Source organism: Salmo trutta, chromosome 1 (assembly GCF_901001165.1).
Source record: "Salmo trutta chromosome 1, fSalTru1.1, whole genome shotgun sequence".
Lineage (NCBI taxonomy): Eukaryota > Metazoa > Chordata > Actinopteri > Salmoniformes > Salmonidae > Salmo > Salmo trutta.
The window spans coordinates 51,919,205-51,946,994 of NC_042957.1; the positions used below are offsets into that span (position 1 = coordinate 51,919,205).

Here is a 27,790-nt window from a genome sequence, read left to right on the forward strand (position 1 = left end):
TCGTCAGTGAACGTTTTATTGAAGACAAATACATTAGGGAACTGTCCCTTTAAGAATTAGGATTTGGGAGTGACGCGGATATGAAAGCTAGTTTATCCCTCTTTCCTTTGCTACGAATATTGTTTAGATTAACTAGATTAGTTAGCTAAATTATAGGGAGAAATGATTCTCACTGTTTAGAAACGGAAAGGATACAGAAGGGGTATTTGAGCGTCCTCGGAATTCATCTCTCAGGATTGAGGCGTCCTCCAAATTGGGATAACTTTGAATAAATTCTTTGTATTCAGGGATCCGCTGATAAGAAGACGTTCAACATGGACTGGGGCACGGATCTCTGGGTGAGTTTGCGAGCTGTCTGGGATCTGCCAAGGGCTTTAGCTGTCGTGAAGTTTTGCAAAGTATTGTTTTTGCCACTTTTAATGTGTGATGTAGCATGTAGGTTCTTCTACGAGTATGAGCATACCAAGAGACTGGGTTTGATGGAGGTAGTCAAACTATGCTGAGAATTCTTTCTCAGAACATCTGTCCCAGCCATATTTAACTGGACTCAGAACGGGGTCAAAATTGACCGCGTGTACCAAGTGTAAAAAAGAATAAAATAAATATAAATTTTTTTGGAAGTCATTTGGGCTTCGTCCTCTGGTATCATGCAAACATACATACGATATCGTACAATTGCAGGAAATACGCTTTAAAGTAAATCTTGGAGCGGAGATTTGCGTGTGAATTTCATTGCCCCCTGGCACAACCCCTAGATGGGACCCTGGAGGTCTTCCCCCAAGAAAATGTTAGTTTTAAAACAAATTTTCTGCAATTCTATGTATTTTGACATGACGTAGGCCTATGACCGGGGTGAGAAAAAACTAACAAGTTAAACCACAGGTTAGGTGTATTTAGGATGCTTTGAACATGAAATGAACACTCAATTTGACGACTTTGTTACTTTGACATTTTTTGGGATGATGTATTTTTGTTGTTGTTGTGGTTTGACACTTTCAGACAGGAATGAAATGGAGATAGGGACACTGGCAAATACTAGAAACAGTGGGAAGGTTGTAAGCAGGGATTTGATCCCTGTTCTCAGGTGGAAAGTTGTATGCAACACATGCCGGGGAGTGTTACCACTACACCAAGGCTCGGAACAGGAATTTTTAATATTGATGGTTGATGGTAGTGGGCAACTCTCTTTAAAATAGGGCTGGAAGAAAATCCTGCTTGCTCTCCAGGAGAGTTGGCCATACCTGATCTATGTTTCTCAAGTGCTGGGTGTTTTGATTATTTTTGTTTTGTTATAACAATATTTTATTTAAATCACCCAAACTTGATGAAAAATCGAATCCATATCAATATTCAGGTGGTTTGTGCCTACTCAGGAGATAGATTGTAGGTAAGGCCCTGCGATAGACTAGCGTCTCATCCATATATATTCTTTTACATTATATTATTATATTATTACATTTATATTACATCAAGCTGCCTCACGCTACAGAAACAGGAGATGGGCTCCTGCCCTATGAGCTGTTCCGGCTCGTGCGAGACTACTTACTTACTTGCTTACTATATAGTTGAAGATCCTTGCTGTCATCTCTGCCTAGCTTGTGCACAATACTAAAATATTTGATTCCTGGAGCGTTTAATATCAATGCTTATTTGTATAATTTATTCAAAACTGTCCATGAATGGCTGCAATAATACCATTCATTTTCAAAGACACAAGTAGCCATATCAGACTTCAGATGTGTGATTACACTGGCAAAATCGGGAAGAAGTGGAATAATAAAATGTGTGGGGAATGCCCGTAGTGTTCTTGCTGACAAGCATAGTAATTAACCTATATTTTTTTTGCCCATTGTTTAGAATGAGAATTGTTCCACAGATCAGACTAAAGTAAATTGATGATAAAATCTCCTGAAGACAAGATGACATAAATCTGTCCCTACACCCTAACCAAATAATTGTTCTATTCATTGCCCCCCCCCCCCTAGAATCAAACATACAGTTTTCGGTTCACAATCTGTTTGACAGAATTATTGATCACCAAACGAGGGGACTAATGCAAGTGTGGATGAAATCGACTTTAGTACATGCTGTCAAAAGGCTGCATTCTATGAAGCTGATTCCTACTCCAATGTGTGATAGACGCTGCATGAATGCTGTTGGAACACTAATGCACATGATTTAGGAATGTCCTGTGGTGTCCCAGTCTGGTTACATGTTTCACATTTCCTTACTAGCAAAGATCCACCTTTTTGTTTTTGTTGAATGAGGACTCTGCATTTGTACTGCAACTGGTTCAGAAAATGAATCACTTATGCGGGGTTAACATCAGCAATTAATGTTATCCTTAGTGCTTGGATTACCCCTACAATCGTCTCACCGCAAACATTTTCAAGATAATGTTCCTATAGAGCGATCAGTGGCCGTGATAAATAAAGCTTGGGCGAATCCAGTTGAGGCATGGGATGTATTATGCAAAACTCTATCAGATATGATATCAACAACTCTTGACCAAGCAATGGACATGCATGGTAAGGGCCAATGTGTGAGAGTTGGCAGCTCTGAGTGTGCTTTAAGTTTGCTTTAAAACCCCCTAGAGTTGATGTCCGTGCCCTGCGGAACTCTAGTTAGCATAATAATAAAAATCAGTCAATTCAAGCAAGAGATCAGTTTTTTTGCATTGGATGCGTCTCAATCCACCGCATCCGCTGATGTCGCAGTTCCGCATCTGCAGTGAAAGGTGGCAGAACTAGAGCAGGGTTTGTCAGACCATGAGACATCCCGAAAATCTGTCTTCTCACAAAATCGTATGTAGCGTCGGAACGGTTTGGCTTACAAACTATTATGACTCCTCTATGGAAAGATTACTCTCACGAACACCATGGGACGCACCTGAAGTTGGTACAGCCGATCTGCCAACTTCTGTCTGTAGCATCTAAACAGTCTGGGCTACACTAATATGACCCCTCTGTGGAAAGGTTAGACTCACAAACATGTACATGTCAGTTGTTTTGCAAGACTCATCTGAAGGTCCCCCGGCACCAGTTGAAAAAATGTATGGAAGCAGATACTCAAAGTATTCAGACCCCTTCCCTTTTTTCACATATTGTTACATTACAGCCTTATTCTAAAATGGATTAAATGCATTTTTTCTCATCAATCTATACACACTACCCCATAATGACAAAGCAAAAACAGTTTTTACTTTTTTATTTGCAAATATATAAAAAATATAAAACAGATACCTTATTTACATAAGTATTCAGACCCTTTGCTATGAGACTCGAAATTGAGCTCTGGTCCATCCTGTTTCCATTGATCATCCTTGAGATATTTCTACAACTTGATTGGAGTCCACCTGTGGTAAATTAAATTGATTGGACATGATTTGGAAAGGCACACACCTGTCTATTTTAAGTTCCCACAGTTGACAGTGCATGTCAGAGCAAAAATCCGGGCATGAGGTTGAAGGAATTGTCCGTAGAGCTCCGAGACAGGATTGTGTCGAAGCACAGATCTGGGGAAAGGTACCAACACATTTCTGCAGCTTTGAAGGTCCCCAAGAACACAGTGACCTCCATCGTTCTTAAATGGAAGAAGTTTAGAACCACCAAGACTCTTTCTTGAGCTGGCCGCCTGGCCAAACTGAGCAATCGGGGAAAAGGGCCATGTTCAGGGAGGTGACCAAGAACCCGATGGTCACTCTCACAGATCTCAAGAGTTCCTCTGTGGAGATGGGATAACCTTTCAGAAGGACAACCATCAATCAGGCCTTTAAGGTAGAGTGGCCAGACAGAAGCCACTCCTCAGTAAAAGACACTTGACAGCCCACTTGGTGTGGGCTCTCAGACCATGAGAAACAAGATTCTCTGGTCTGATGAAACCAAGATTTAACTCTTTGGCCTGAATACCAAGCATCACGTCTGGAGGAAACCTGGTACTATCCCTATGGTAAAGCATGTTGGCAGCATCATGCTGTGGGAATGTTTTTCAGCGGCAGGGACTGGGAGACTAGTCAGGATCGAGGGAAAGATGAACGGAGAAAAGTACAGAGAGATCCTTGATGAAAACCTGCTCCAGAGCGCTCGGGGCCTCCAGACTGGGGCGAAGGTTCAGCTTTCATTAGGACAATGACCCTAAGCACACAGCCAAGACAACGCAGGGTGGCTTCGGGACAAGTCTCTGAATGTCCTTGAGTGACCCAGCCAGAGCCCGGACTTGAACCCGATCGAACATCTCTAGAGAGACCTGAAAATAGCTGTGCAGCGACGCTCCCCATCCAACCTGACCGAACCTGAGAGGATCTGCAGAGAAGAATGGGAGAAACTCCCCAAATACAGGTGTGCCAAGCTTGTCGCGTCATACCCAAGAAGACCCGAGGCTGTAATCGCTGCCAAAGGTGCTTGAACAAAGTACTGAGTAAATGGTCTGAATACTTATGTAAATGTGATATTTTTTTGTAAGAAATTAGCAACATTTTCTAAAAACCTGTTTTTGTTTGTTATTGAGGTATTGTGTGTAGATTGTTTATTTTCCTTATCAATGTAATCAATTTTAGAATAAGGCTGTAATGCAACAAAATGTGGAAAAAGTCAAGGGGTCTGAATACTTTGTACACATACGCATGCATACTGAACAAAAATATATAAACGCAACGTGCAACGAGTTGAAACATGTTACTGAGTTACAGTTCATATAAGGAAATCAGTCAATTGAAATACATTCATTAGGCCCAAATCTATGGATTTCACATGACTGTTGGTCACAGATACCTTAAAAATGAAGGAAGGGGCGTGGATCAGAAAACCAGGCAGTATCTGGTGTGACCATTTTTAAAATATAAGCTTTATTTAACTAGGCAGCGTGCCTCATGCAGCGTGACATATCCCCGTCGCATGGAGTTGTCAGGCGGCTGATTGTGGAATGTTGTCCCACTTCTCTTCAATGGTTGTGCGAAGTTGCTGGATACTCCCCTGTAGTAATTTTGTGGCCTTATATTGTCCCCAGCACAAGGTGCGCCTGTGTAATGATCATGCTGTTTAATCAGCTTCTTGATATGCCACACCTGTCAGGTGGATGGATTATCTTGGCAAATGAGAAAAGCTCACTTACAGGGATGTAAACAAATTTGTGCACAACAAGAAATAAACTGTTAAAATATGAATATCATACTGTGGACACGGAAGCCTTTGCATGCAATGTCCTGATGCATTTAGTGCTCAAATCTTTAACAGCTGAACCGTGAGGTGGACAATTGTTTTAGGAAAGTAGCCTCAAAATAGTCTAAAGTTTTGCATATGCTACACATCGAAACAGAAGGAATAATGTTTTTGTAATTTTAAGGGTGGTTTTTAAGGACTCGTAAATGTGGCTAATTTGGCCAGCATCCCTCATTTATTGATGCTGCTGGCTGCCTCAGGTTGGATCTGAATGCATATGGATGTCCATAAAACTTCTCAAATGTCTGGTCAATAAAAATGTTCCCTGTTGTCCGGTGCCAGATTTTCCCAATGGAAACTCTGAAATGACTAATATTTTTGAATATTCACATAAAAATCTGTTGCCAATTGGATGGGTCCATGTTATTTTTTTGACACCTTGAGTTGGACCAGCATGTCACTCTCTGAACAGATACAAATGTGACGCTGTTTACACAGGCAGTCCAATTCGGATATTTTTCACTAATTTGTCCTTTGCCCAATCAGATCAGTTTGTTTTGCCCATAATTGTAATAGTGTGTGATTGCAGCACGCAATTTGTGGCGTTCCTGCATGTGCGCATTCCTGAATCTGTATATAAGCCCCCCCCCCTTCCATAAATGGGCAAAAGAGCAGAATTGGGCTGTCTGTGTAAACACAGCCATTGTAGCAGCTATATAAGTTATAGCACGATTAGTAACTCAAATCAAAAAGGAATCTGAAGAACAAAGCAGCTTGTGCTGGTCTCTTGTCTTTCAGATCATTATGGTATTAGCTAGCTAGCCAATTTCAAGTCAATGTTTCATTTGTCAAGAAAAAGCTTATGACCCAGATGGTAGTGCACAAACTGCCAGACATTCAGAATGTCTAGGGCCTAGGCCTTTGATGTTATGAACTTGAGTGAATTTCATTGACATTCCTTGTCCCAAGACTAGTTTTGTCCTAAGGAAGGATCCACTTTTGGGAGGGCCATGCCTGCAACAAGTTGTCACACAGTTGATTCCCAGAAATGGGACACTTTTGCCTCCTGCTGCCCACCGCGTGCATGGATGGAACACACAGTCTCATGGGCATGGCTCCTTGAGCTAAGCTCATCACTTGCTTGCTACCCTGTAGTAATTTTGCTCCGAATACATTTTATTCTGCAACTTATATTGTCCCCTACCATTGACTTGAAAAGTTGACATATTGAATGATATCAGTTACATGATGGCACATTTACTCCAGATCCTTCAATGTTTTCAACAGTGCACTGTACTGAGCATGCCAGTGGTCACCAACCCAACTCTAGTCCTGGAGAGAGAGTCTGCCAACTAGGCTAATTACTGACCAGCAATACCTTCATTGAGGAGTTTAAAATAGCCTGGGAAAACACTGTAGTGTACACTTGCTTTCAAGGACCAGGATTGCTGGCCACTAGAGTACTGTGTGACAACAAACAATAGCTTACTTTTTAACATAGCTGGATGGATCTTTGCTCTCGCTCATCGATCTCACATGGTTTTAATGAGTATAATGAGTCGATTTCAACCTCTGTTCACTGCCACCGGTTGTCATGGATTCCCCAGCCAATGTGCACAAGAGTGAGTTACAGTGGTAGCTGGTAGGCGACACAATGGACAAGACAAACAGAGAAACAAGCAGTCTTTTCACTAGAAAATCAAGCCGAGAACACACTGCCCCTCAATGTTGCTACACTGTTTATCTGAGAGCTAGGCTATGGCTACTCCACCACTTACCCAGTGATCTGACCTCCTCCACACACACACACACACACACACACACACACACACACACACACACACACACACACACACACTCCCATATAGTGAATATGTAAATGGTGCGTTACAGAGAGGAGGGTGGGACAGTAGGTTCTGACCTCATTACCCATGTTCCCCCTGGGCCTCTCTCTTCCTCATGTCCTCTTTCCATCCTCAGTGCTGTGCTGCATGAAGCACCAGCAACCTAATTAGGTTTGACCTCGTTTAATGAACTCAAAACATCTCATCTATCCATGCTCTTGTATGTATTTATTTATTTATATGGATATATTTGCCACATCTGTTTCACTTTTTAACCCAAGAGACATTTCTTCATACCTCTACTTTTCTCTGAAAACATGCAAACGCAAACATGTTTTATTAGCTGGTAGTTTACTGTACCTTCCCCTATCAGGTTTTATTAGCTGGTAATTTAAAGAATGACTTCAATTTGCACACAGATCTAACCAGGTTTTCATATGTTTGTATTTATGTGTGAGGGAGACTATTGGAAAACATTCATTCAACATTCGTTCTTTCTCTCGCCACAATGTCCAGACTGCCTAATTGGTTGTGATTGTGTTTGGCCAGTAATGCTCGTGGCCAACTGTGCTGCCTGCTCTGTCGCATCTGTCCCCTGCTTTCCTTGCCGTTAATCCAGCAGTGTTCAACACCTAGTGTTCAGTGTGAAAGATCAGTGCATGGATATTAACCCTGGCTGCTAGTGTGACTGAGTGAGGACAGGCTCTGTGTGTGTTCCACAATCCAGGACTGTAAAAAAATTTTTGCATGGCAGACGGTCCCTTTATAAAGTTCATGAAAGATAGTGACTAAGGTAGGAAACATTCTCTGTGGTCATGGAGTAGGATCAGTGGTGTAAAGTACTTAAGTAAAAAGACTTGAAAGTACTACTTAAGTCGTTTTTGGAGGTATCTGTACTTTACTATTTATATTTTTGACCGCTTTTACTTCACTCCATTCCTAAAGAAAATATGTACTTTTTACTCCATACATTTTCCCAGACACCCAAAAGTACTTGTTAATTTCTAAAATAATTTGTCTAATTCACACATTTATCAAGAGAACATTCATGGTTATCCCTACTGCCTCTAATCGGGCATACTCACTAAACACATGCTTCATTTGTAAATGATGTCTGAGTGTTGGAGTGTGCCCCAGGCTATCTGTATATAATAATACAAAAAAATAAAATGGTGCCATCTTGTTTGCTTTATGTAAGGAATTTGACATTTATTTTTTACTTTTGATACTTATTTATATTTTAAACCAAGTACTTTTGGACTTTTACTCAAGTAGTATTTTACTGGGTGACTTTCACTTTTACTCAAGCCATTTTCTATTAAAGTATCTTTACTTTTACTCAAGTATGACAATTGGGTACTTTTTCCACCACTGAGCAGGATGACTTCCCATGCCTAGGGTGATGCCTTTACAAGTTCATCTGTCTGGAGTTGGGGTGTGGAGGTAGAAGACACAGGCTGCTGGGTTGAAGCAGGGCCAACATGGATGGATAGGCCTACAGTCTTTGAAAGAATACTCTTCTTCGACGTGTCCTAAATGCTATCATGAAGCCAACAGTATGCTAATGAAAAGCCCAACCGAATGTCCTAGCTTACTGAAACTTTAAATTGGAACCAATTTCTAAACAAAATGGTCTTATGACGAGGGCAAACAAGGTTATGTTTGTGCGGTGGAAGACACCCACCCCAGGCAGTAGACCGAATGGTTGTGAAACAACAATCAGCTTGGTTTATTTACAACTTAACCTCTAAGACAGGAGGACTCTGTTAAACTGGGATGTAAACTGAGCAGTTGGTATGTTCTCTCCTCGTTTCTTGATGGTGTTTAGGGTGAACACAAAAAGATCACACTGTGTGCTGTGGCCCTCGTTTTCCTGCCCTAAAACATTTGATCAGACTTCTAAAAAAAAAAGTCCTCTGTGTTATACACATGCACACATACAGCAACTCGCTCGCAATGTCTCATAGAAGCCCACATGTCCACGTGTTCTTCTCAAATCAAAGGCCTTGGGTGTTATTTGTTCACTCTCTTTTTCGTGTGCCCTTTTGAAGGAGTAGGATGGGTCAAGAACATGGCCCAACATGATAGGAATCTCTTCCCATTAAATGGCCCTCCTCCATACTGTAACTACAGAGTTCCTTGATATCATCATCACTCTCTAACAGGCTTGTCTGTGCTTGAAGTGGCCATAAAGCACTCAGCCAAAAAAGGAACTAAAGAGAAGAGAGACTAGAAGACTCCTCACTGCATATCAAAGTGTGGGAATTTCTGTTCATTATACGTGTGGTAGCAAGCCTATCTTGTTTTTCTTGTGTGAGTTGACGATATGTTTGCTTATGAAGTGTAGGGAAATCAAATAACGATGCATAACGTTTTAGTTTTTTTGTTTCACCCATCCACCACCCTCTTCAGAGGACAAAAATAAATGTTGTTTTGACAGCTTTTAATTTTTTGTACATTATATGCACAGTTTACATACATACTTCTTTCTTTTCTTAACAATAGTTGCACAGCAAGAATATACACCGATGAACAAAAATATTAACTCAACATGCAACAATTTCAAAGATTTGTCGGAGTTACAGTTCATATAAGGAAGTCTCAGTCAATTGAAATAAATTCATTACGCCCTAGTCTAATGACTGGGCAGGAGTGCAGCCATGGGTGGGTCTTGGAGGGGATCAAATCAACTTCATTTGTCACATGTCCCGAATACAACAAGTGTAGACATTACCGTGAAATGCTTACTTACAAGCCCTTAACCAACAGTGTAGTTCAAGAAGAGTTAAGAAAATATTGACCAAATAAACTAAAGTAAAACATAATAACAAGTAACACAATAAAAATAACAATAACGAGGCTATATACAGGGGGGGTACCAAGTCAATGTGTGGGGGTACAGGTTAGTCGAGGTAATATGTACATGTAGGTGGGGTGAAGTGACTGCTGCTACTCGCTGTTTATTATATATGCAATGTACAAACAAATGGAGGGGGGGGTGTCAATGTAAATAGTCAGGTGGCCATTTGATCACCCACTGGGGAGCCAGGCCCAGCCACTGGGGAGCCAGGCCCAGCCACTGGGGAGCCAGGCCCAGCCACTGGGGAGCCAGGCCCAGCCAATAAGAATGAGTATTTTCAATCAAAAGGGCTTTATTACAGACAGAAATACTCCTCAGCACCCCCGCCCCACCACCCATCAGACGACCCTGCAGGTGAAGAAGCTGGATGTGGAGGTCCTGGGCTTGTGTGGTTACACGTGGTCTGCGGTTGGGAGGCCGGTTGGACGTACTGCCAAATTCTCTAAAACGATGTTGGAGGTGGCTTATGGTAGAGAAATGAACATTAAATTCTCTGGCAACAGCTCTGGTGGACATTCCTGCAGTCAGCATGCCCATTGCACGCTCCCTCAACTTGATTTCAACTGTGTTGTGATGTTTCACATAGATTCTGAACCTTCCTAATCACATAGTATCTACAGATTGTAAGTTAAAGATTAATATTTTTATTGAAACTATTGTATTGTTGATTGATTGACTATGACTTTCCAAATCTCCCAACAGTGCTATTTGTAGGGTTAATTTGAGGTAAATGTTGTGATTTTTCAGCCATTCCTGAACCTGTGACCAGAAACAAGCTACATAGGGGCAATACCAGAATAAATGATCTAATGATACTGTCTCTTCGCAGAAACATCTGCAGAGCTGAGATGGTTGTATGCCCTATAAACATAACATGCTGTTGGTGGCAAGAATTGTATGCAACATTTTTTATTGAAAAACTCTTCAAGTTTTGAATCAAGTGTTTTTTTGTTGTTGTTTTTTTTTGTATCAGTTCATAAACCATGTGCCATAGAATCGGTACATCAAATCTCTTCTTTTTTACAATCTGTATGGCGCCGCTGTCAACATTTTGGTCCTCAAATGAAACTGGTATGTTTTTCAATTTATGACGATTTCTTTTAGCCAATTTTGGCCTTTAAAGGGTAGACAAACAAGTTCCCTACCTTCGCTCCCTTCTACTTGCCTCCTCCAATTTTGCAGTAATGCGGCAATCAATTGGTTGTTTGGTGTTCTATGCAATTCATATTTATATGCAATTCATATTTGGGATGTTTCTACGGAGTCCACGCACCACAGGAAGTGCAAGAGTGGGGGCGCTTCCTATTTCCTGTCGGTAAAAGGTCGTCCGCCTACCTGTGGCCTCTCACTCTCTCTCTGGCCCTTTTCCCACTTTCTCCCCCTCCCCCTCTCTTTAGCAGCAGAACGCAGCATGATTTAGCACCTCAAGGCTTGGGGTCAATGGTTGTGCATATGTAGAGAATTCTTGGAAGGCTTAACATTTGGGTAGATATGGTGACTTGAGATTCAGTATCAACAGTCTGTAAACTAAATGTTGCCTCAGACTGATTTAATATCCAGCATTCTTTAGATGACGTCACTCATCCAATGGAACGCGCCCTGTCCTTTTTATCGAATGGTGATGAGCTCTCATGCATCTCGTGTGTATCGTCCATAATATCGCTTTCTCTCTCTTTTTTGTCATGTTCCTTCTCCCCAGGACCAATATGACATCATCGACAAGCACACGCAATCCGGGCTGGAACTGGTAGAGAAGTATGTCAAGTTTGTGAAGGAGAGGACGGAGATAGAGCAGAACTATGCCAAGCAGCTGAGGTAGGCCTCATTCTTCATGGTTCCTCAGACCTCATTCCTGCGTGTGTGCCCACAGCAGTTGATGTTTGTGCTCAAAAGTTGTTTTATGAAATGTATGTGGTGTCTTATGACTAGTTTGGGGCAGAATTGAACTTGTCTCCCCCCTGTTGGCATTGCCCCAGCCCAGACAGTCCCAGAAACACTGCCCTCATTCTTAAGCTTGAGCCTGCATTACTGCCTCCCTTTTTCTCTATTCCTAACTCTCACTCCGAGTGCGTCTGTCAGTATCTGCTGCTGTGCTCTGGTGGAGAGGAGAGGAAGTGGGAGCAGACTGGCACATGATGGACAGGATGTGGCCAGAGAGAGCTCTAATGAAAGAAGGAAGAATAGGAGAAGTGACTCTGTTTTTACATGGATGTCCTTCTTGACTGTAGTTTTGCATTGGCTTTCCCTTAAAGGGGCAGTGCAGTCAGAAACATGATATCCTTTGTTTTTTATATATATATTACCACAGTGAGGTTGGAATAATACAGTGAAATTGTGACAATTATGATAATGCTCTTTTAGTGTAAGAGCTTGTTTGGCTGGGTGTTTTTTTTAGACCTGGATGTTAATAGAAGACCAATAACAGCTAGCTTTCAGGTTACACATCCTTCCCATTAGGCTCCTCTCTGACCACTCCCAGACAGACCACTCACAGTCTTAGCAGAATTCTTGCTTGAGCTATTTTTGTTTTCTTTTTGACCATTTTAATTCAAAACAATTACAGTAAGGTAATTAATTGTTACCTAGAAATGATTTGATATTGAGATAAAAACGTCAAAATGGAAAGATCAACTGTGCCAGTGGACCGGGGAAGTCTTGCCTACAAGAAGCAAATATTTGTGTGTTGTTTCTTAGAGGTGTGGATTGATTTTAAATTGAATCATTTCTATTAAACACAAACTGTAACCAATTTAGGTTGGTAGAACTTCTTCATTGAGATTTGAATAGATATCCTAATTTGATGCGTTGTTTTCCTATCATTTAGGATAATTAAGTTTGCATCTGTGCTTTTGACATATTCTATCTTCCAGACTACTTACCATATCTTCCCCCTCTCCTAATATTGACAGAAATCTAACAAAGAAATACAATCCTAAACGAGGCTGTAAAGAGGAACAGGAATGCAGGTGAGCTATTGTGGGCTTTTGTGTGTGTGTGTGAATGAATGTGTGTGTGTGTGCATAAAATAAATGTGCTGTATTTGTACCTGCCCAGGCCAGCTGTGATCTTCAACATGACTTTCAGTTCCTAATCAGACATAGAGAAGGAAAACAAAGCTTGACTAAAATAAAACACCAACAATACATGACGTAATTTCAATGACGTGTTTTCAAACTGCTTTCCTGTCTGTAGTACTGTAGTTGGAGAGGCTATGGCAGCACCTGCAGAGCAATGCAAATGACTGCTACTATACCCCCTGAGAGGGAAACGGGAATAAGGAAGTAATGGACCTATCACTACCTGGCTAACACAGCTATTTAAGCAACAGTGTATGTAACTTCCTGTCAACACCCAAATCCATTACAGATCTCATCTCTTCTGTACCCCCCCCCCCATAGGTTCTCCAACCACCAGTCCTTCCTGGACATCCTGAATGAGATGAACGACTACGCAGGACAGAGGGAGCTGATTGCTGAGAACATGATGATGAACATCTGCATCGAACTCACCAAGTACCTGCAGGAGCTCAAGATGGAGCGTAAGACGGTGAGAGAGAGAGAGAGATCCACACTGAGAGGGAAGGATGGAGGAGTTCAAAACTCAGATTATTATAGTGAGGGCGAGTGAAGATGGGTGGGAGCTAGGGAAAAGGAGGGAGAGTATGAAGGAGACCAGCAGAGATTTGTAGGTTCCTCTGTTAAGGCACGAAGGTAGCCTTACTTGGGTTGTCTCGTAGGGGGGGTGGTCACTGTCGTGTTGTCGTCCTCTGAAAGGAGAGGAATGCCTTGGCCCAACCCCAATGGAATATAGAACGCACACAAACACTATAAAGTCTCCCAGTAGACATGACCCACAGACAGACAGGCTGCTATTTGTTTACCATCTGTTTTGTTCAGTGGTTTTTGGTGGTATTCTGTACCCAATGGCCCTGTCTAAGTAGGGACCGTCATGTCATCCTAGTGTTCTTGGTGTCTCATGTGTCCTCTCTCTGTTTGTCTGTTTGCAGCATCTGTCGGAGGCCAAGAAAGCCCAGCAGAGTTTGGAGAGCACCTATAAGCAGCTCGACAGTGTAAGTTTGTTTACATGTCAGGCCGTCTGCCAATAACTCCCCTCTTCCAAAGGGAAAATCTACTTTGTTGGTGGAATACTAGTGTATACATCCTCTCTATACAGTAGGCCTATACTCTGCTTGTCAGTGAACAACTGTTTATTCTTTCTGTTCAGTCAAAGGGCAATGTTTTGTCCAGTCACTGTCCTCCATTGTCTATAGTGGTGAAAGCAGTCAAATGTTTCTGAATGCTCTCTCATATTGTCTGCTTTTTGTCTGCTGTAAGTGGAGTCATTGTTACATCAGTGAAAGGGACGTTTGTTCACTAGTTGTGAGTGCATGCATGTGTGTGTGGTGACTCAGGTGACCAGTATTTGTAATATACAGTTAAAAGAGATGAGGAGCTCCTTTTTAAAGCAGGGGTAGGGAACCAAAACGAGACCAGAAGCCAGCAGCACTCCAGCCCATTGCTCGTCACTGTATGGGTCAGCACCACTGACTTAAACCACTGATGTTCCAGCCCCATTCAGTAAAGCCAGGTGCTAGTGGCCATAGGGCAAGTGTTCACTATCCTTGGGTGAAGCAGAGGTCTCGCTTGTACACAATAGTAGAGTCTATTCTATTCCATTCAAACAATGCCCACAGAGCACAGTATTGGGTTAGCTAAGATCAACATGGATGTGCTTCTGTCTCTCTCTGTGTTTTAGAGTAAGAAACGTTTTGAGAGGGAGTGGCGGGAAGCGGACAAAGCTGCTCAGTATGCCGAGAAAACTGACCAGGACATCAACGCCACGAAGGCCGACGTCGAGAAGGTAGTAGGACACCAACACAGAATAAAAAGAACACAGGTTTTCGTTTTCCGTTGCAAAACGTTTTCCTACGGTGTGCCCTACTGAACACAATCCAGCTGTCCTACTTGTCCTGTTTCCCCTTTAAACAGTGGAATGTGAGTCACCAGACCGACCTGTGTGTGACCTGTGTGTTTGTTTTGTTACCTGTGTCCAGGCCAAACAGCAGGCCAACATGAGGACACACATAGCGGAAGAGTGTAAGAACGACTACGCCGCCCAGCTGCAGAAATACAACAAGGAGCAGAGCCAGTTCTATTTCAGCGACATGCCTCTCATCTTCAACGTAAGGCAGAGACTCTCACCCATCCATCCTGACCTTAGCCTAGCTTTCCTTCCTTCTGCTGGAACTATTTTAAATGCTAACATTTGGTTCAACAGACACTAAAAACACAGCAGACCTTTTCGAGGTTGTTCTCCTGTAATCACATTTACATTTACATTTAAGTAATTTAGCAGACGCTCTTATCCAGAGCGACTTACAAATTGGTGCATTCACCTTATGATATCCAGTGGAACAACCACTTTACAATAGTGCATCTAAATCTTTTTTGGGGGGGGGTTAGAAGGATTACTTTATCCTATCCCAGGTATTCCTTAAAGAGGTGGGGTTTCAGGTGTCTCCGGAAGGTGGTGATTGACTCCGCTGTCCTGGCGTCGTGAGGGAGCTTGTTCCACCATAGGGGTGCCAGAGCAGCGAACAGTTTTGACTGGGCTGAGCGGGAACTGTGCTTCCTCAGAGGTAGGGGGGCCAGCAGGCCAGAGGTGGGTGAGCGCAGTGCCCTCGTTTGGGTGTAGGGACTGATCAGAGCCTGAAGGTACGGAGGTGCCGTTCCCCTCACGGCTCCGTAGGCAAGCACCATGGTCTTGTAGCGGATGCGAGCTTCAACTGGAAGCCAGTGGAGAGAGCGGAGGAGCGGGGTGACGTGAGAGAACTTGGGAAGGTTGAACACCAGTCGGGCTGCGGCGTTCTGGATGAGTTGTAGGGGTTTAATGGCACAGGCAGGGAGCCCAGCCAACAGCGAGTTGCAGTAATCCAGACGGGAGATGACAAGTGCCTGGATTAGGACCTGCGCCGCTTCCTGTGTGAGGCAGAGTCGTACTCTGCGAATGTTGTAGAGCATGAACCTACAGGATCGGGTCACCGCCTTGATGTTAGTGGAGAATGGCAGGGTGTTGTCCAGGGTCAAGCCAAGGTTCTTAGCACTCTGGGAGGAGGACACAATGGAGTTGTCAACCATGATGGCGAGATCATGGAACGGGCAGTCCTTCCCCGGGAGGAAAAGCAGCTCCGTCTTGCCGAGGTTCAGCTTGAGGTGGCGTGGTGATCCGTCATCCACACTGATATGTCTGCCAGACATGCAGAGATGCGATTCGCCACCTGGTTATCAGAAGGGGGAAAGGAGAAGATTAATTGAGTGTCGTCTGCATAGCAATGATAGGAGAGACCATGTGAGGATATGACTGAGCCAAGTGACTTGATGTATAGCGAGAATAGGAGAGGGCCTAGAACAGAGCCCTGGGGGACACCAGTGGTGAGAGCACGTGGTGCGGAGACAGATTCTCGCCACGCCACCTGGTAGGAGCGACCTGTCAGGTAGGACGCAATCCAAGCGTGGGCCGCGCCGGAGATGCCCAACTCGGAGAGGGTGGAGAGGAGGATCTGGTGGTTCACAGTATCAAAGGCAGCAGATAGGTCTAGAAGGATGAGTGCAGAGGAGAGAGAGTTAGCTTTAGCAGTGCGGAGAGCCTCCGTGACACAGAGAAGAGCAGTCTCAGTTGAATGACCAGTCTTGAAACCTGACTGATTTGGATCAAGAAGGTCATTCTGAGAGAGATAGCAAGAGAGCTGGCCAAGGACGGCACGTTCAAGAGTTTTGGAGAGAAAAGAAAGAAGGGATACTGGTCTGTAGTTGTTGATATCGGAGGGATCGAGTGTAGGTTTTTTCAGAAGGGGTGCAACTCTCGCTCTCTTGAAGACGGAAAGGACGTAGCCAGCGGTCAAGGATGAGTTGATGAGCGAGGTGAGGTAAGGGAGAAGGTCTCCGGAAATGGTCTGGAGAAGAGAGGAGGGGATAGGGTCAAGCGGGCAGGTTGTTGGGCGGCCGGCCGTCACAAGACGCGAGATTTCATCTGGAGAGAGGGGGGAGAAAGAGGTCAAAGCACAGGGTAGGGCAGGGTGAGCAGGACCAGCGGTGTCGTTTGACTTAACAAACGAGGATCGGATGTCGTCGACCTTCTTTTCAAAATGGTTGACGAAGTCATCCGCAGAGGGGGGGAGGGGGAGGAGGATTCAGGAGGGAGGAGAAGGTGGCAAAGAGCTTCCTAGGGTTAGAGGCAGAGCTTGGAATTTAGAGTGGTAGAAAGTGGCTTTAGCAGCAGAAACAGAAGAGGAAAATGTAGAGAGGAGGGAGTGAAAGGATGCCAGGTCCGCAGGGAGGCGAGTTTTCCTCCATTTCCGCTCGGCTGCCCGGAGCCCTGTTCTGTGAGCTCGCAATGAGTCGTCGAGCCACGGAGCAGGAGGGGAGGACCGAGCCGGCCTGGAGGATAGGGGGCATAGAGAGTCAAAGGATGCAGAAAGGGAGGAGAGGAGGGTTGAGGAGGCAGAATCAGGAGATAGGTTGGAGAAGGTTTGAGCAGAGGGAAGAGATGATAGGATGGAAGAGGAGAGAGTAGCGGGAGAGAGAGAGCGAAGGTTGCGACGGCGCAATACCATCCGAGTAGGGGCAAAGTGAGAAGTGTTGGAGGAGAGCGAGAGGGAAAAGGATACAAGGTAGTGGTCGGAGACTTGGAGGGGAGTTGCAATGAGATTAGTGGAAGAACAGCATCTAGTAAAGATGAGGTCAAGCGTATTGCCTGCCTTGTGATTAGGGGGGGAAGGTGAGAGGGTGAGGTCAAAAGAGGAGAGGAGTGGAAAGAAGGAGGCAGAGAGGAATGAGTCAAAGGTAGACGTGGGGAGGTTAAAGTCACCCAGAACTGTGAGAGGTGAGCCATCCTCAGGAAAGGAACTTATCAAGGCGTCAAGCTCATTGATGAACTCTCCAAGGGAACCTGGAGGGCGATAAATGATAAGGATGTTAAGCTTGAAAGGGCTGGTAACTGTGACAGCATGGAATTCAAAGGAGGCGATAGACCGATGGGTCAGGGGAGAAAGAGAGAATGTCCACTTGGGAGAGATGAGGATTCCAGTGCCACCACCCCGCTGGCCAGATGCTCTCGGGGTATGCGAGAACACGTGGGCAGACGAGGAGAGAGCAGTAGGAGTAGCAGTGTTATCTGTGGTAATCCATGTTTCCGTCAGCGCCAAGAAGTCTAGGGACTGGAGGGTAGCATAGGCTGAGATGAACTCTGCCTTGTTGGCCGCAGACCGGCAGTTCCAGAGGCTGCCGGACACCTGGAACTCCACGTGGGTCGTGCGCGCTGGGACCACCAGGTTAGAGTGGCAGCGGCCACGCGGTGTGAAGCGTTTGTATGGCCTGTGCAGAGAGGAGAGAACAGGGATAGACAGACACATAGTTGACAGGCTACAGAAGAGGCTACGCTAATGCAAAGGAGATTGGAGGAGGCAAGACGTGGCAGATCTGATTGAGTGACGTCCTGTATGTGCCTCCTCTCCCGATAGAAACTCCAGGACATGGATGAGAGGCGGGTGAGGAAGCTGGCGCAGGGCTACGTCTTGTTCTCAGACACGGAGAGGCACGTGATGCCCATTATCGGGAAGTGTCTGGAGGGCGTCACTAAAGCGGGCACTAATGTCAACGAGAGGAATGTGAGTCGGCCGTACTGTACTGCATGTATACAAAACAAACCCAGACGTAACGTACGTAGATGCATGTGGTCCAATGAAGTTTGACAGAATGTGAGGGAAATGGGTATGAAACACAAATCCTTTGAAATGCTTTGGTATTGTTGGTCTGTGTTTCACTGTCATAATGTAACCTACTGTCCCTGCAGGACTCCATAGCTCTTATAGAGCAGTACAAGTCAGGCTTTGAGCGTCCTGGGGACCTGGACTTTGAGGACTACAGTCAGGGCATCAACCGTGCCTCCTCAGACAGCAGCCTGGGCACCCTCGGTACCCCCAAAGGCCCCCTGGAGCTGCTGGGCAAGAACAGGAGCAAACCGTTCTGGCTGTTCAGCAAGAAGAGTAAGGTAGGCTGCTTGTAGCACCACTCCTCCTCCTCCTCACAGACACAATGGCTAGTTTACACCCCACTCCCATGACTCAGTTCTGACTAGCTGAGTAACATTCTGAATTAGGAATAGACATTATTATCCTAATCTACCATTCATGCCCAAATCAGGTGATTTCCCTCCTATGAAGGAGTGGATTTCTTTAGTGTTTGAAATGATCAGCGCTCCAAGGTGCAGGTAGATAAACCATGAGCAGTGTGTGTCAGTGTTGAGGCAGAGGGGCTGAATCAGGGAGACAATGTCTGGGAACGTCCCTCTGGGGACCACCTCTGGGAACGTCCCTCTGGGGACCACCTCTGGGGACCACCTCTGGGGACCACCTCTGTCACTTTGGTCCTGAAGCTGTGGTCTCACACACAATCCTTCCTGTTCCCAGAGCTCTGCATGTACATACTGCATGGCCCCCCTCTCTCTCTCACACACACACACACACACACACACACACACACACACACACACACACACACACACACACACACACACACACCTTTCTAGAACTGGTATGTGCACGGCTGTGTCCCTGGCCTGTCTGTGAATAAGCCCCCTCTGACTTTCTGCAGCGTGTGACTGACTGTGGTTTCCAATAGGTCAACTCTACTGGCAGGCAGCGTTCTGCAGAGCTTGTGCTTTCATCAGCACAGACGGGCACGAACACATTGAATTTTCCGCTACAAACACACTGCTATTATACTGGCCCAGACTATAACATTAGCAGTCAAAGCACCACAATGACACCTTTGGGAAATGCCAGCCATCAGGGATGATAGTGGGACAGGGAGGGATGACTAGTTCCAGGTCATTTAGCTGTGTTCTCTCTACACCGTCGTTGGAGATCACGGATGACGTTGGACCACTAGAGGCCGTCTAGATCTAGAATACATGCCCCTTAATCGGGCCTCCTGAGCCACTCTGAAATGACTGAAAATAAACTAGACAGGAATGTTGAGAGGACAGCAAACTAACACCTAGCTAACCTACATCATGGCCAGCCTCTACCCACTGCTGCATCTCTCTCTCTCCCCTCCCTCCAGTCTCTTCCAGCACTTTCCTCCTGCTGCATGTCTGATTGGCTACCCTGCTGACTGCTGTCCAATCCTGTTCCTCTAATACACCGTGCCTACCTCCCGTCCTGTCTGTGTGGTGCACCGCTCTGTGTCATCGCTCCTGCCCTCCCCAAGGAGTTGGTTCAGTAATTATCAGAGTGAACTTTCATATTGGCCTGTGAGAAAGCGCTTTGGATGTCATTTGTAAAAAGTCTACCCACTGCACAACACTGCACAACACTGATTCAAACAGCTCCTAGTTAAAATGCTATTTAGTCCAGGACTACCGTAGGTCTAGGCTAATCTGTGTCTGAGAAACCAGCCTGTAGAGTGGACTATATTCTCCCTCACTGCTCCTCACTTGGTCATGTGGTTACACCATCATGCCAACGTTCAGTAGTTCCCACCAGCTTAGAGACCTGCCATGTGTCTTATTACCCGTATTACAAGCATGTATACCAGGCCCAGACGTATAGGGTGTCCTGTGTACATAGTTCAGTCTACCTGTGTATCTGTGTCCAGATTGAGGTTAACCAATGGAACCTCCCATTGGTCCACTCCAATCTGTCAATCTTGTTCCTCACGTAGGCTCACTCTACTCTACCCTTCATCGTGGCTTGTGTTTTGTTGGTGTTGGGGCTGTGGTGCTGTACTGGTGTTTCGTTGCTGGTGTTGTGGCGCTATGTGAATGACCCGGTGACTGTGGGCTTCTGCAGGGGTAACTGCTGCAGTGTTGTCTTCTCTGTGTGGTGTGCTTAAGGTGTTGATGGTGTGTCTCTCTCTCTTTCCCTTGTCATCTGTTTTTGTCCTCCCTCCCCTCCCCTGCATACCCCCTCCCTGGGTGTCTGTGCTTCACCCCGCCCCAGCTCTCTCCCTCCCCCTCCTCACTCACCCCCTTTTCCACGCCGCCCGCCCCCTCGCCCGCTAACGGACCCCCCTCCCCCAAGTTTGGCCGGGACCCATTGTCGTACTGTTTGAAGGAGATCAATAAGACAGTCAAACCCAGAATATCCTCCTTCCGGACCCTCGGGCGAACGGTGAGTCATCAGGGTCAGGGGCCACAACTTCTCCTCACAAAGGCCTCTGCTAACCTGTTTGGTCGATCAACCTGTTCTGTCTTATTGTTCCAGGAAATGACTGAATACGTCCAATCAAAACTGACTAAATTAATGAGCAAAATGTTTTAGGTTTCAGGTGTTGACCTTTCAGAGTGGAAAAACTGAATATTTGAAGGTGTTATACACTGAGTATGCCAAACATTAAGAACACCTTCCTAATATTGAGTTAGTTCCCCCCCCCCCAGCGTCCCCTTTTTTGCCCTCAGAATAGCCTCAATTTGTCGGGGCGTAGACCCTATAAGGTCTTTAAAGCATTCCACAGGGATGCTGGCCCATGCTGACTCCAATGTTTCCCACAGTTGTGTCAAGATGGCTGGATGCCTTTGAGTGATGGACTATTCTTGATACACACAGGAAACTGTTGACTGTGAAAAACACAGCAATGTTGTAGTTCTTGACACAAACCGGTGCGCCTGGCACCTACTACCATACCCTGTTCAAAGGCACTTCAATATTTTGTCTTGCCCATTCACTCTCTGAATGGCACACACACACACAATCCGTCTCAAGGCTTAAAAATCTTTCTTTAACCTTAGAGCAGGTTTCCTTCATGTTTTTTATACTCTGAATACACAGTGCATTCAAAGTATTCAGACCCCTTGACTTTTTCCTCATTTTGTTATGTTACAGCCTTATTCTAAAATTAATTACGTTGTTTTGTTTTTATCCTCATCAATCTACACCCAAATTTGACATAAGTATTCAGACCCTTTACTCAGTACTTTGTCGAAGCACCTTTGGCAGCGATTACAGCCTCGGGTCTTCTTGGGTATGACACTACAAGCTTGGCACACCTGTATTCAGGAAATTTCTCCCATTCTTTTCTGCAGATTCTCTCAAGCTCTGTCAGGTTGGATGGGGAGTGTCGCTGCACATCTATTTTCAGGTCTCTCCAGAGATGTTCCAAGTCCGGGCTCTGGCTAGGCCACTCAAGGACATTGAGACTTGTCCTGAAGCCACTCCAGCGTTGTCTTGTGTGCTTAGGGTCGTTGTTCTGTTGGAAGGTGAACCTTCGCCCCAGTCTGAGGTGCTGAGCGCTCTGGAGCCGGTTTTCATCAAGGATCTCTCTGTATTTTGCTCCATTCATCTTTCCCTCAATCGTGACTAGTCTCCCAGTCCCTACCACTGAAAAACATCCCCACAGCATGATGCTGCCACCACCATGCTTCACCGTAGGGATGGTGCCAGATATCCTCCAGATGTTATGCTTGGCATTCGGGCCAAAGAGTTTAAATCTTGTTTTCATCAAACCAGAGAATCTGGTTTCTCATGGTCTGAGATTCCTTTAGGTGCCTTTTGGCAAACTCGAAATGGGCTTTCGTGTGCCTTTACTGAGGAGTGGCTTCCGTCTGGCCACTCTACCATAAAGGCTTGATTGGTGGAGTGCTGCAGAGATGGTTCTCCTTCGGGAAGGTTCTCCCATCTCCACAGAGGAACTCTAGAGCTCTGTCAGTGACAGTCTGGTTCTTGGTCACTGACCATGACCCTTCTCCCCCGATTACTCAGTTTGGCCGGGCGGCCAGCTCTAGAAAGAGTATTGGTGGTTCTAAACTTCTTCCATTTAAGAATGATGGAGGCCACTGTGTTCTTGGGGACCTTCAATGCTGCAGAAATGTTTTGGTACCCTTCCCCAGATCTGTGCCTCGACACAATCCTGTCTCGGAGCTCTACGGATAATTCCTTTGACCTCATGGCTTGTTTTTTTTGCTCTGACATGCACTGTCAACTGTGGGACCTTATATAGACAGGTGTGCCTTTCCAAATCATGTCCAATCAATTGAATTTACCACAAGTGGACTCCAATCAAGTTGTAGAAACATCTCAAGGATGATCAATGGAAACAGGATGCACTTGATCTTCATTTCGAGTCTCATAGCAAAGGCTCTGAATACTTATGTAAACAGTTTTAGACATTTGCAAAAATGTCTAAATCTGTTTTTGCTTTGTCATTATGGAGTATTGTGTGTAGATTGATGAGAAATGTTTTATTTATTACATTTTAGAATAAGGCTGATAACATAACAAAAAGATGATGGGTCTGAATACTTTCCGAATGCACTTTGTATATATATTTAAGCAATAAAGCTCCTCGGGTGTTTGTGGTATATGGCCAATAAGCCACGGCGAAGGGCTGTTCTTATGCGTGACACAACACGGAGTGCCTGGATACAGCCCTTAACCGTGGTATATTGGCCATATACCACAAACACCCGAGGTGCCTTATTGCTATTATAAACTGGTTACCAATGTAATTAGAGCAGTAAAAATAAATGTTTTTTCATACCCGTGCTATACAGTCTGATATACCACGGCTTTCAGCCAATCAACCTTCAGGGCTCGAACCACCCAGTTCTCTGTCTCACACACACACACACACACACACACACACACACACACACACACACACACACACACACACACACACACACACACACACACGTTGTCTGTTTCTCTCTCCCTCAGAGGCTCACTCCAGAGAGGATCATAGTAATGGTAATACTAGAGTGGTGTCTGTGTGGGTGTCTCAGCTTCTCACATCGACGGGGAATCTCACACATGACCACCTCTCCATCAGTACAATTGAACAAGCATCTTGGTCTCAAACCTCACACTAAAGTCTGCTTGTTTACCTTCTCGAATCAATGCTGGAATGTTCACGCTGTAGTTCAGCTGCTAGCACATGAACTGGAACACAGCCAGATTCAAATTCAACTTTGGATGCAAAGCAGAGGGCTGAAAACATGGCCTGTCTGTCTCTGTTTGGAGTTAGAGTTGAAGTGGTGGCCACCTGGTGGATTAGGGGTGTAACAACACTTAACTCAATGTTTCTCCAATGCTGCAGTGACTTATCTAATTTGTACAATTTGACCGATATTTTGGCTTCAGTTTACCTCCATTGTTTTACTCGTCTGTCACTATGATAACCTCTTTCCTTTAAACGTTCACTACAAAACCCAATGGAAGAGTTCCTAAAAACAGGTTCTTATTTGGGTGGGTGTGCTGCCAATGGGAAGGTGCTGGGAAGAATTATATGGGTGAAAATGGTGGTGGTTTTGGGTTCAGCTCACTGTAAAAACGAAGCATATCTGTTTGTTCACTCTAAAGCAAAAACAATGTCGTTACTAGAGGTTAAATATGTTTTCTAGTCATCAACCGTTTCCCTTGAGCTGAACCATGACCACAGACTAGAGGAAATGCCAGAGCTAGTTGTGGGTGACGGGGTGTCTTCAGCTCCTACCACGTGCCATGGTGATGGAGAACGTGTGTGTGTGTGTGTGTGTGTGTGTGTTAAAGTGACTGTTCCTCCCTGTGCGTTTTCTCAGCCCACGGTGACAGAGGACTTTGGCCATCTCCCCCCCGAGCAGCGCAGGAAGAGGTTACAACAGAAACTAGATGACATTGGCAAGGAGTTGCAGAAAGAAGTGGACCAGAGGTGTGTGTGGGGGAGTTTGACTACTGTGACAACCATCTCTGTGACTACTGACAACTGCTCCCAACATAGTATTCCTGTGTGTGTGTGTGTGTTTACCAATTACTGCACTCCACAGGGATGCATTTCCACAGAGAATCAATCCACCTCTCATATCTCTCTCTCTTTCCCTCTCTCTCTGTGTTGCTCTGTCTCTGTGTGTGTCTCTCCAGTGAGGCGCTGGAGAAGATGAAGGATGTGTATGAGAAGAACCCCCAGATGGGAGACCCTGCCAGCCTGTCTCCCCAGATCAACCAGACAGCCCAGAACATGGAGAGACTGAGAGGAGAGCTCAACAAGTATGAGGTAATGGACTCCCCTCTACTGGCCGCAGCCATGTACTGCATGCCGTGTTCCCATATGCAAGCTAGAATACATATTGTTTGTTACCTCTTCACATAGTTCTTTGTAAACACAGACCTCATGTTTTCCTTAATTTAATATACTAACCCTTTTCCCTCTCTTTGACTTGGTCTCACTCACAATCTGTCACGAGCACAGTCTTTAGGAAACAATGGTATATTTCCTCCGTGCTTTGTTTCGCAGTCATGGTTGACAGAGGCAGGAAGGCGAGGGGATTTGGTGCTCAGGAGAGATACATTGCGAGAGGATGCGTTGAGCTACAGGTCTCACTCCAACAACAACGGCAGCACTCACGAACCATACAGGTCAGAAACCAGACGCTGAGGCTTCACTCATGGCTGTCAGTGAATGTACTGTAGTCGTATATCTGTATTTATTATTAAGCACGTGTGTTTCTCCCTCCAGCCCCGACGGAACCCACTCTGAAGAAGGCACCCCAGATCCCTCTCATGCCATCTACGCCGAGTTTGACGATGACTTTGAGGAGGAAGAGGAGGAGCTTGTCGCTCCCATCGGCCAATGTACAGCCATGTACAACTTCCCAGGTAGGTGTGGATGGGTCACAATGACGCTAATGTACTCAACACTATTATGGTATTTAACACTTACTTGTACATGGCGATAGTGTAACATGCTGTCATGTCCCTGCTAGGTGCCAGTGAGGGGACCATCACCATGCAGGAGGGGGAGGTGTTGTCTGTAGTGGAGGAGGATAAAGGTGACGGCTGGACCAGGGTCCGCAGGGCCAACGGGAACGAGGGCTACATCCCAACATCCTACGTCAGCATCAGCCTCAGCAAGTGACCCGACACCCATCCCACCCACACGAGGCCCGAGGGAACGGCCAATCATCACTGACGATGATTCCAAAATACTGTGGCAGCTCTCTCATGGGACCAATGTGGGCGGTACCGTCTGGGTGTCCGTAAGGAGACTACTAGGGCCAATCGAGTTGCTTTGATTTCCTCACTGAGATGCGCACCCATGATTTATTTCCCCTGCTGGCCAGAGAAGATGTAGTCAATTGTGCTTTTGGTTCCTTCTGGCTTGCACGTCGGTACCAGGTCACTATACTTACCACAAGCCACACATTTTCATCGTAGTTCTCTTTGATATTATCGCAGTGCGTTTGTGGTTGTGGTTTAGTAGTGGATATCATAGCAGGACTGATGATATAGATTAGAATGCTGCACCAACCAACATGACCATATGCCCTCACCTCACTGTGGGAAGGCTTCTCCTTTTCACAGTGAGAGGAGGAAGAGAAGTGCTGTTGTCAGGGCTGTACTGGAGCGTTTGACATCAGGGTTGTGTTCAGTAAGGATAAAACGTTTTGAAACCGAGTGAAACAGAGGTACTACCTGAACTTGTCCAATGAGAACACAGTGCTACAGTGTTCCCTACTGAACAGCAGCCAGGATAAGTAAGTATAACCTACTCTCTCTATCACTCCCATGCAGCCAGAATGTTAACTGATCACGTTCTTGCTCTTCTTCATATTTGCACACAGCGTTTTGGACAAAGAACATTTGCTCAGATAAAGGAAGGGTCTCAACACAGGTCTATGGGCACTGCATTTCAGTAGGAAAGCCCTGTTGACACAGCCACTATTCAGATCAGATAAACTCACCAGTTTGCGTGACTTTATTTCCTTGTGCTCTGATGTGTGTGTGTGTGTGTGTGTGTGTGTGTGTGTGTGTGTGTGTGTGTGTGTGTGTATGTATGTATATATTAAAGCCCCCTTAGAGAGACATGCACATACTGATAGCAATAAAGAAATGTTTCCGACAATCACAGCCGTATCTTCACTACAGCTCAGTTTCAAGCCATCGACATAAATGGCCTATACGAGAGATCTTTTATAGCTCTTGATTATGGATGGTAAATAATGAATTGTTTGTATTGAGAATATAATTTATTAAGTATGTGTAGGTTGCTACATTTAAAAGAGTTAAAGTTTAAGGCATGTTTTGGTTTATATCATAGGAGTTACCTCCTATTTGTACTTTTCCCTGCAAACACAGTGGACTGTCTGTATCCAGAGGTGAGATGGATACCAATAAATTGTTGCAGACAGAATATGTGCAGCGTTAAGACTATCGTATTTGTTATAAAATAATATATTTTAGCTATCACTACACCACTATTGTCTTATTAGCTTTTTAACCTTATGAATAAAGATGTGTATCTTCGTGAGGTGAATTGTGTCCATTTTGTCTGGAGTTTAAACGACACTCCAGTTTTGAGCCACGCCGGAATATTCCTAACGTAAAAACTCACTCGCATGTCCAGGTGCCTTTCTGGTTAAAAGCATTGTGTATATACCTAACATCCAAATGTCTTCTGTTTTTAAGACTAATAAATGTAACACACATTTCAAAGTTCAAGTGGTTGTATCATTTATTCATGGCTTTTTTTTATTGCTAATGTTTGTCTTGCATAGAGCCAACCGTTGTATTATTTATAAGAGAGCAAGTTGGTCCCCAAGAAATAAGATGCATTTGAATGAGATGAGAAAATGCCTAGAAATATCAGGTGCATGTACATACTCTTAAAGGAAAAGGCTGTTGGGGTTCTTCAAATTGAAACTTCTTCAAATAACCCCTTTTAATGGATCCTCAAATAACCTTTTGGGGTACATTTTTTAACTATTCCCCCCCTTCCCCTCCTCTGTTGTTGTTGTTAATAATATGCATAGAAATATTTCAGTGTTTAATTATGATTTTAGTGGTAAAGCAGAATAAAAAAATCTAAATGAGGCAAACTCCCAGCAGAACCCCAAGTCCTCTGGTGTGTTAATGTTATTACATTTTTTTAACTAGGCAAGTCAGTTAAGAACAAATTCTT

The 27,790-nt window shown here is 44.8% G+C and overlaps 1 protein-coding gene across 3 annotated transcripts; it reads left to right on the forward strand.

The window, feature by feature from the left end:
* The first annotated feature begins 73 nt into the window (after window positions 1-73).
* LOC115199254 (cdc42-interacting protein 4 homolog) lies at window positions 74-27,330 on the forward strand. Of its 3 annotated transcripts, none has more exons than XM_029761877.1 (15): window positions 74-338; window positions 11,560-11,675; window positions 12,770-12,826; window positions 13,259-13,406; window positions 13,867-13,929; window positions 14,616-14,720; window positions 14,914-15,042; window positions 18,379-18,525; window positions 18,711-18,908; window positions 20,860-21,030; window positions 24,435-24,544; window positions 24,754-24,886; window positions 25,127-25,248; window positions 25,349-25,488; window positions 25,596-27,330. In XM_029761877.1, exons 1-15 carry the CDS (start codon window positions 315-317, stop codon window positions 25,745-25,747), a joined length of 1,815 nt encoding a protein of 604 aa, XP_029617737.1. In that variant the 5' UTR covers window positions 74-314; the 3' UTR covers window positions 25,748-27,330. The 3 variants fall into 3 exon arrangements, with proteins under 3 accessions (XP_029617737.1, XP_029617742.1, XP_029617741.1); XM_029761881.1 differs by lacking the exon at window positions 74-338 and adding an exon at window positions 13,053-13,141 and having other exon boundaries at window positions 11,641-11,675; XM_029761882.1 differs by lacking the exon at window positions 20,860-21,030.
* The last annotated feature ends 460 nt before the right edge of the window (window positions 27,331-27,790 follow it).

Coding starts and splice junctions, on each gene's coding strand:
- LOC115199254 (XM_029761877.1), top strand. CDS start 315: ATGGACTGGGGCACGGATCTCTGG. Junction 12,827..13,258: donor AAAGAGGAACAGGAATGCAG/GTGAGCTATTGT, acceptor CCCCCCCCATAG/GTTCTCCAACCACCAGTCCT. Junction 21,031..24,434: donor TCCGGACCCTCGGGCGAACG/GTGAGTCATCAG, acceptor GCGTTTTCTCAG/CCCACGGTGACAGAGGACTT.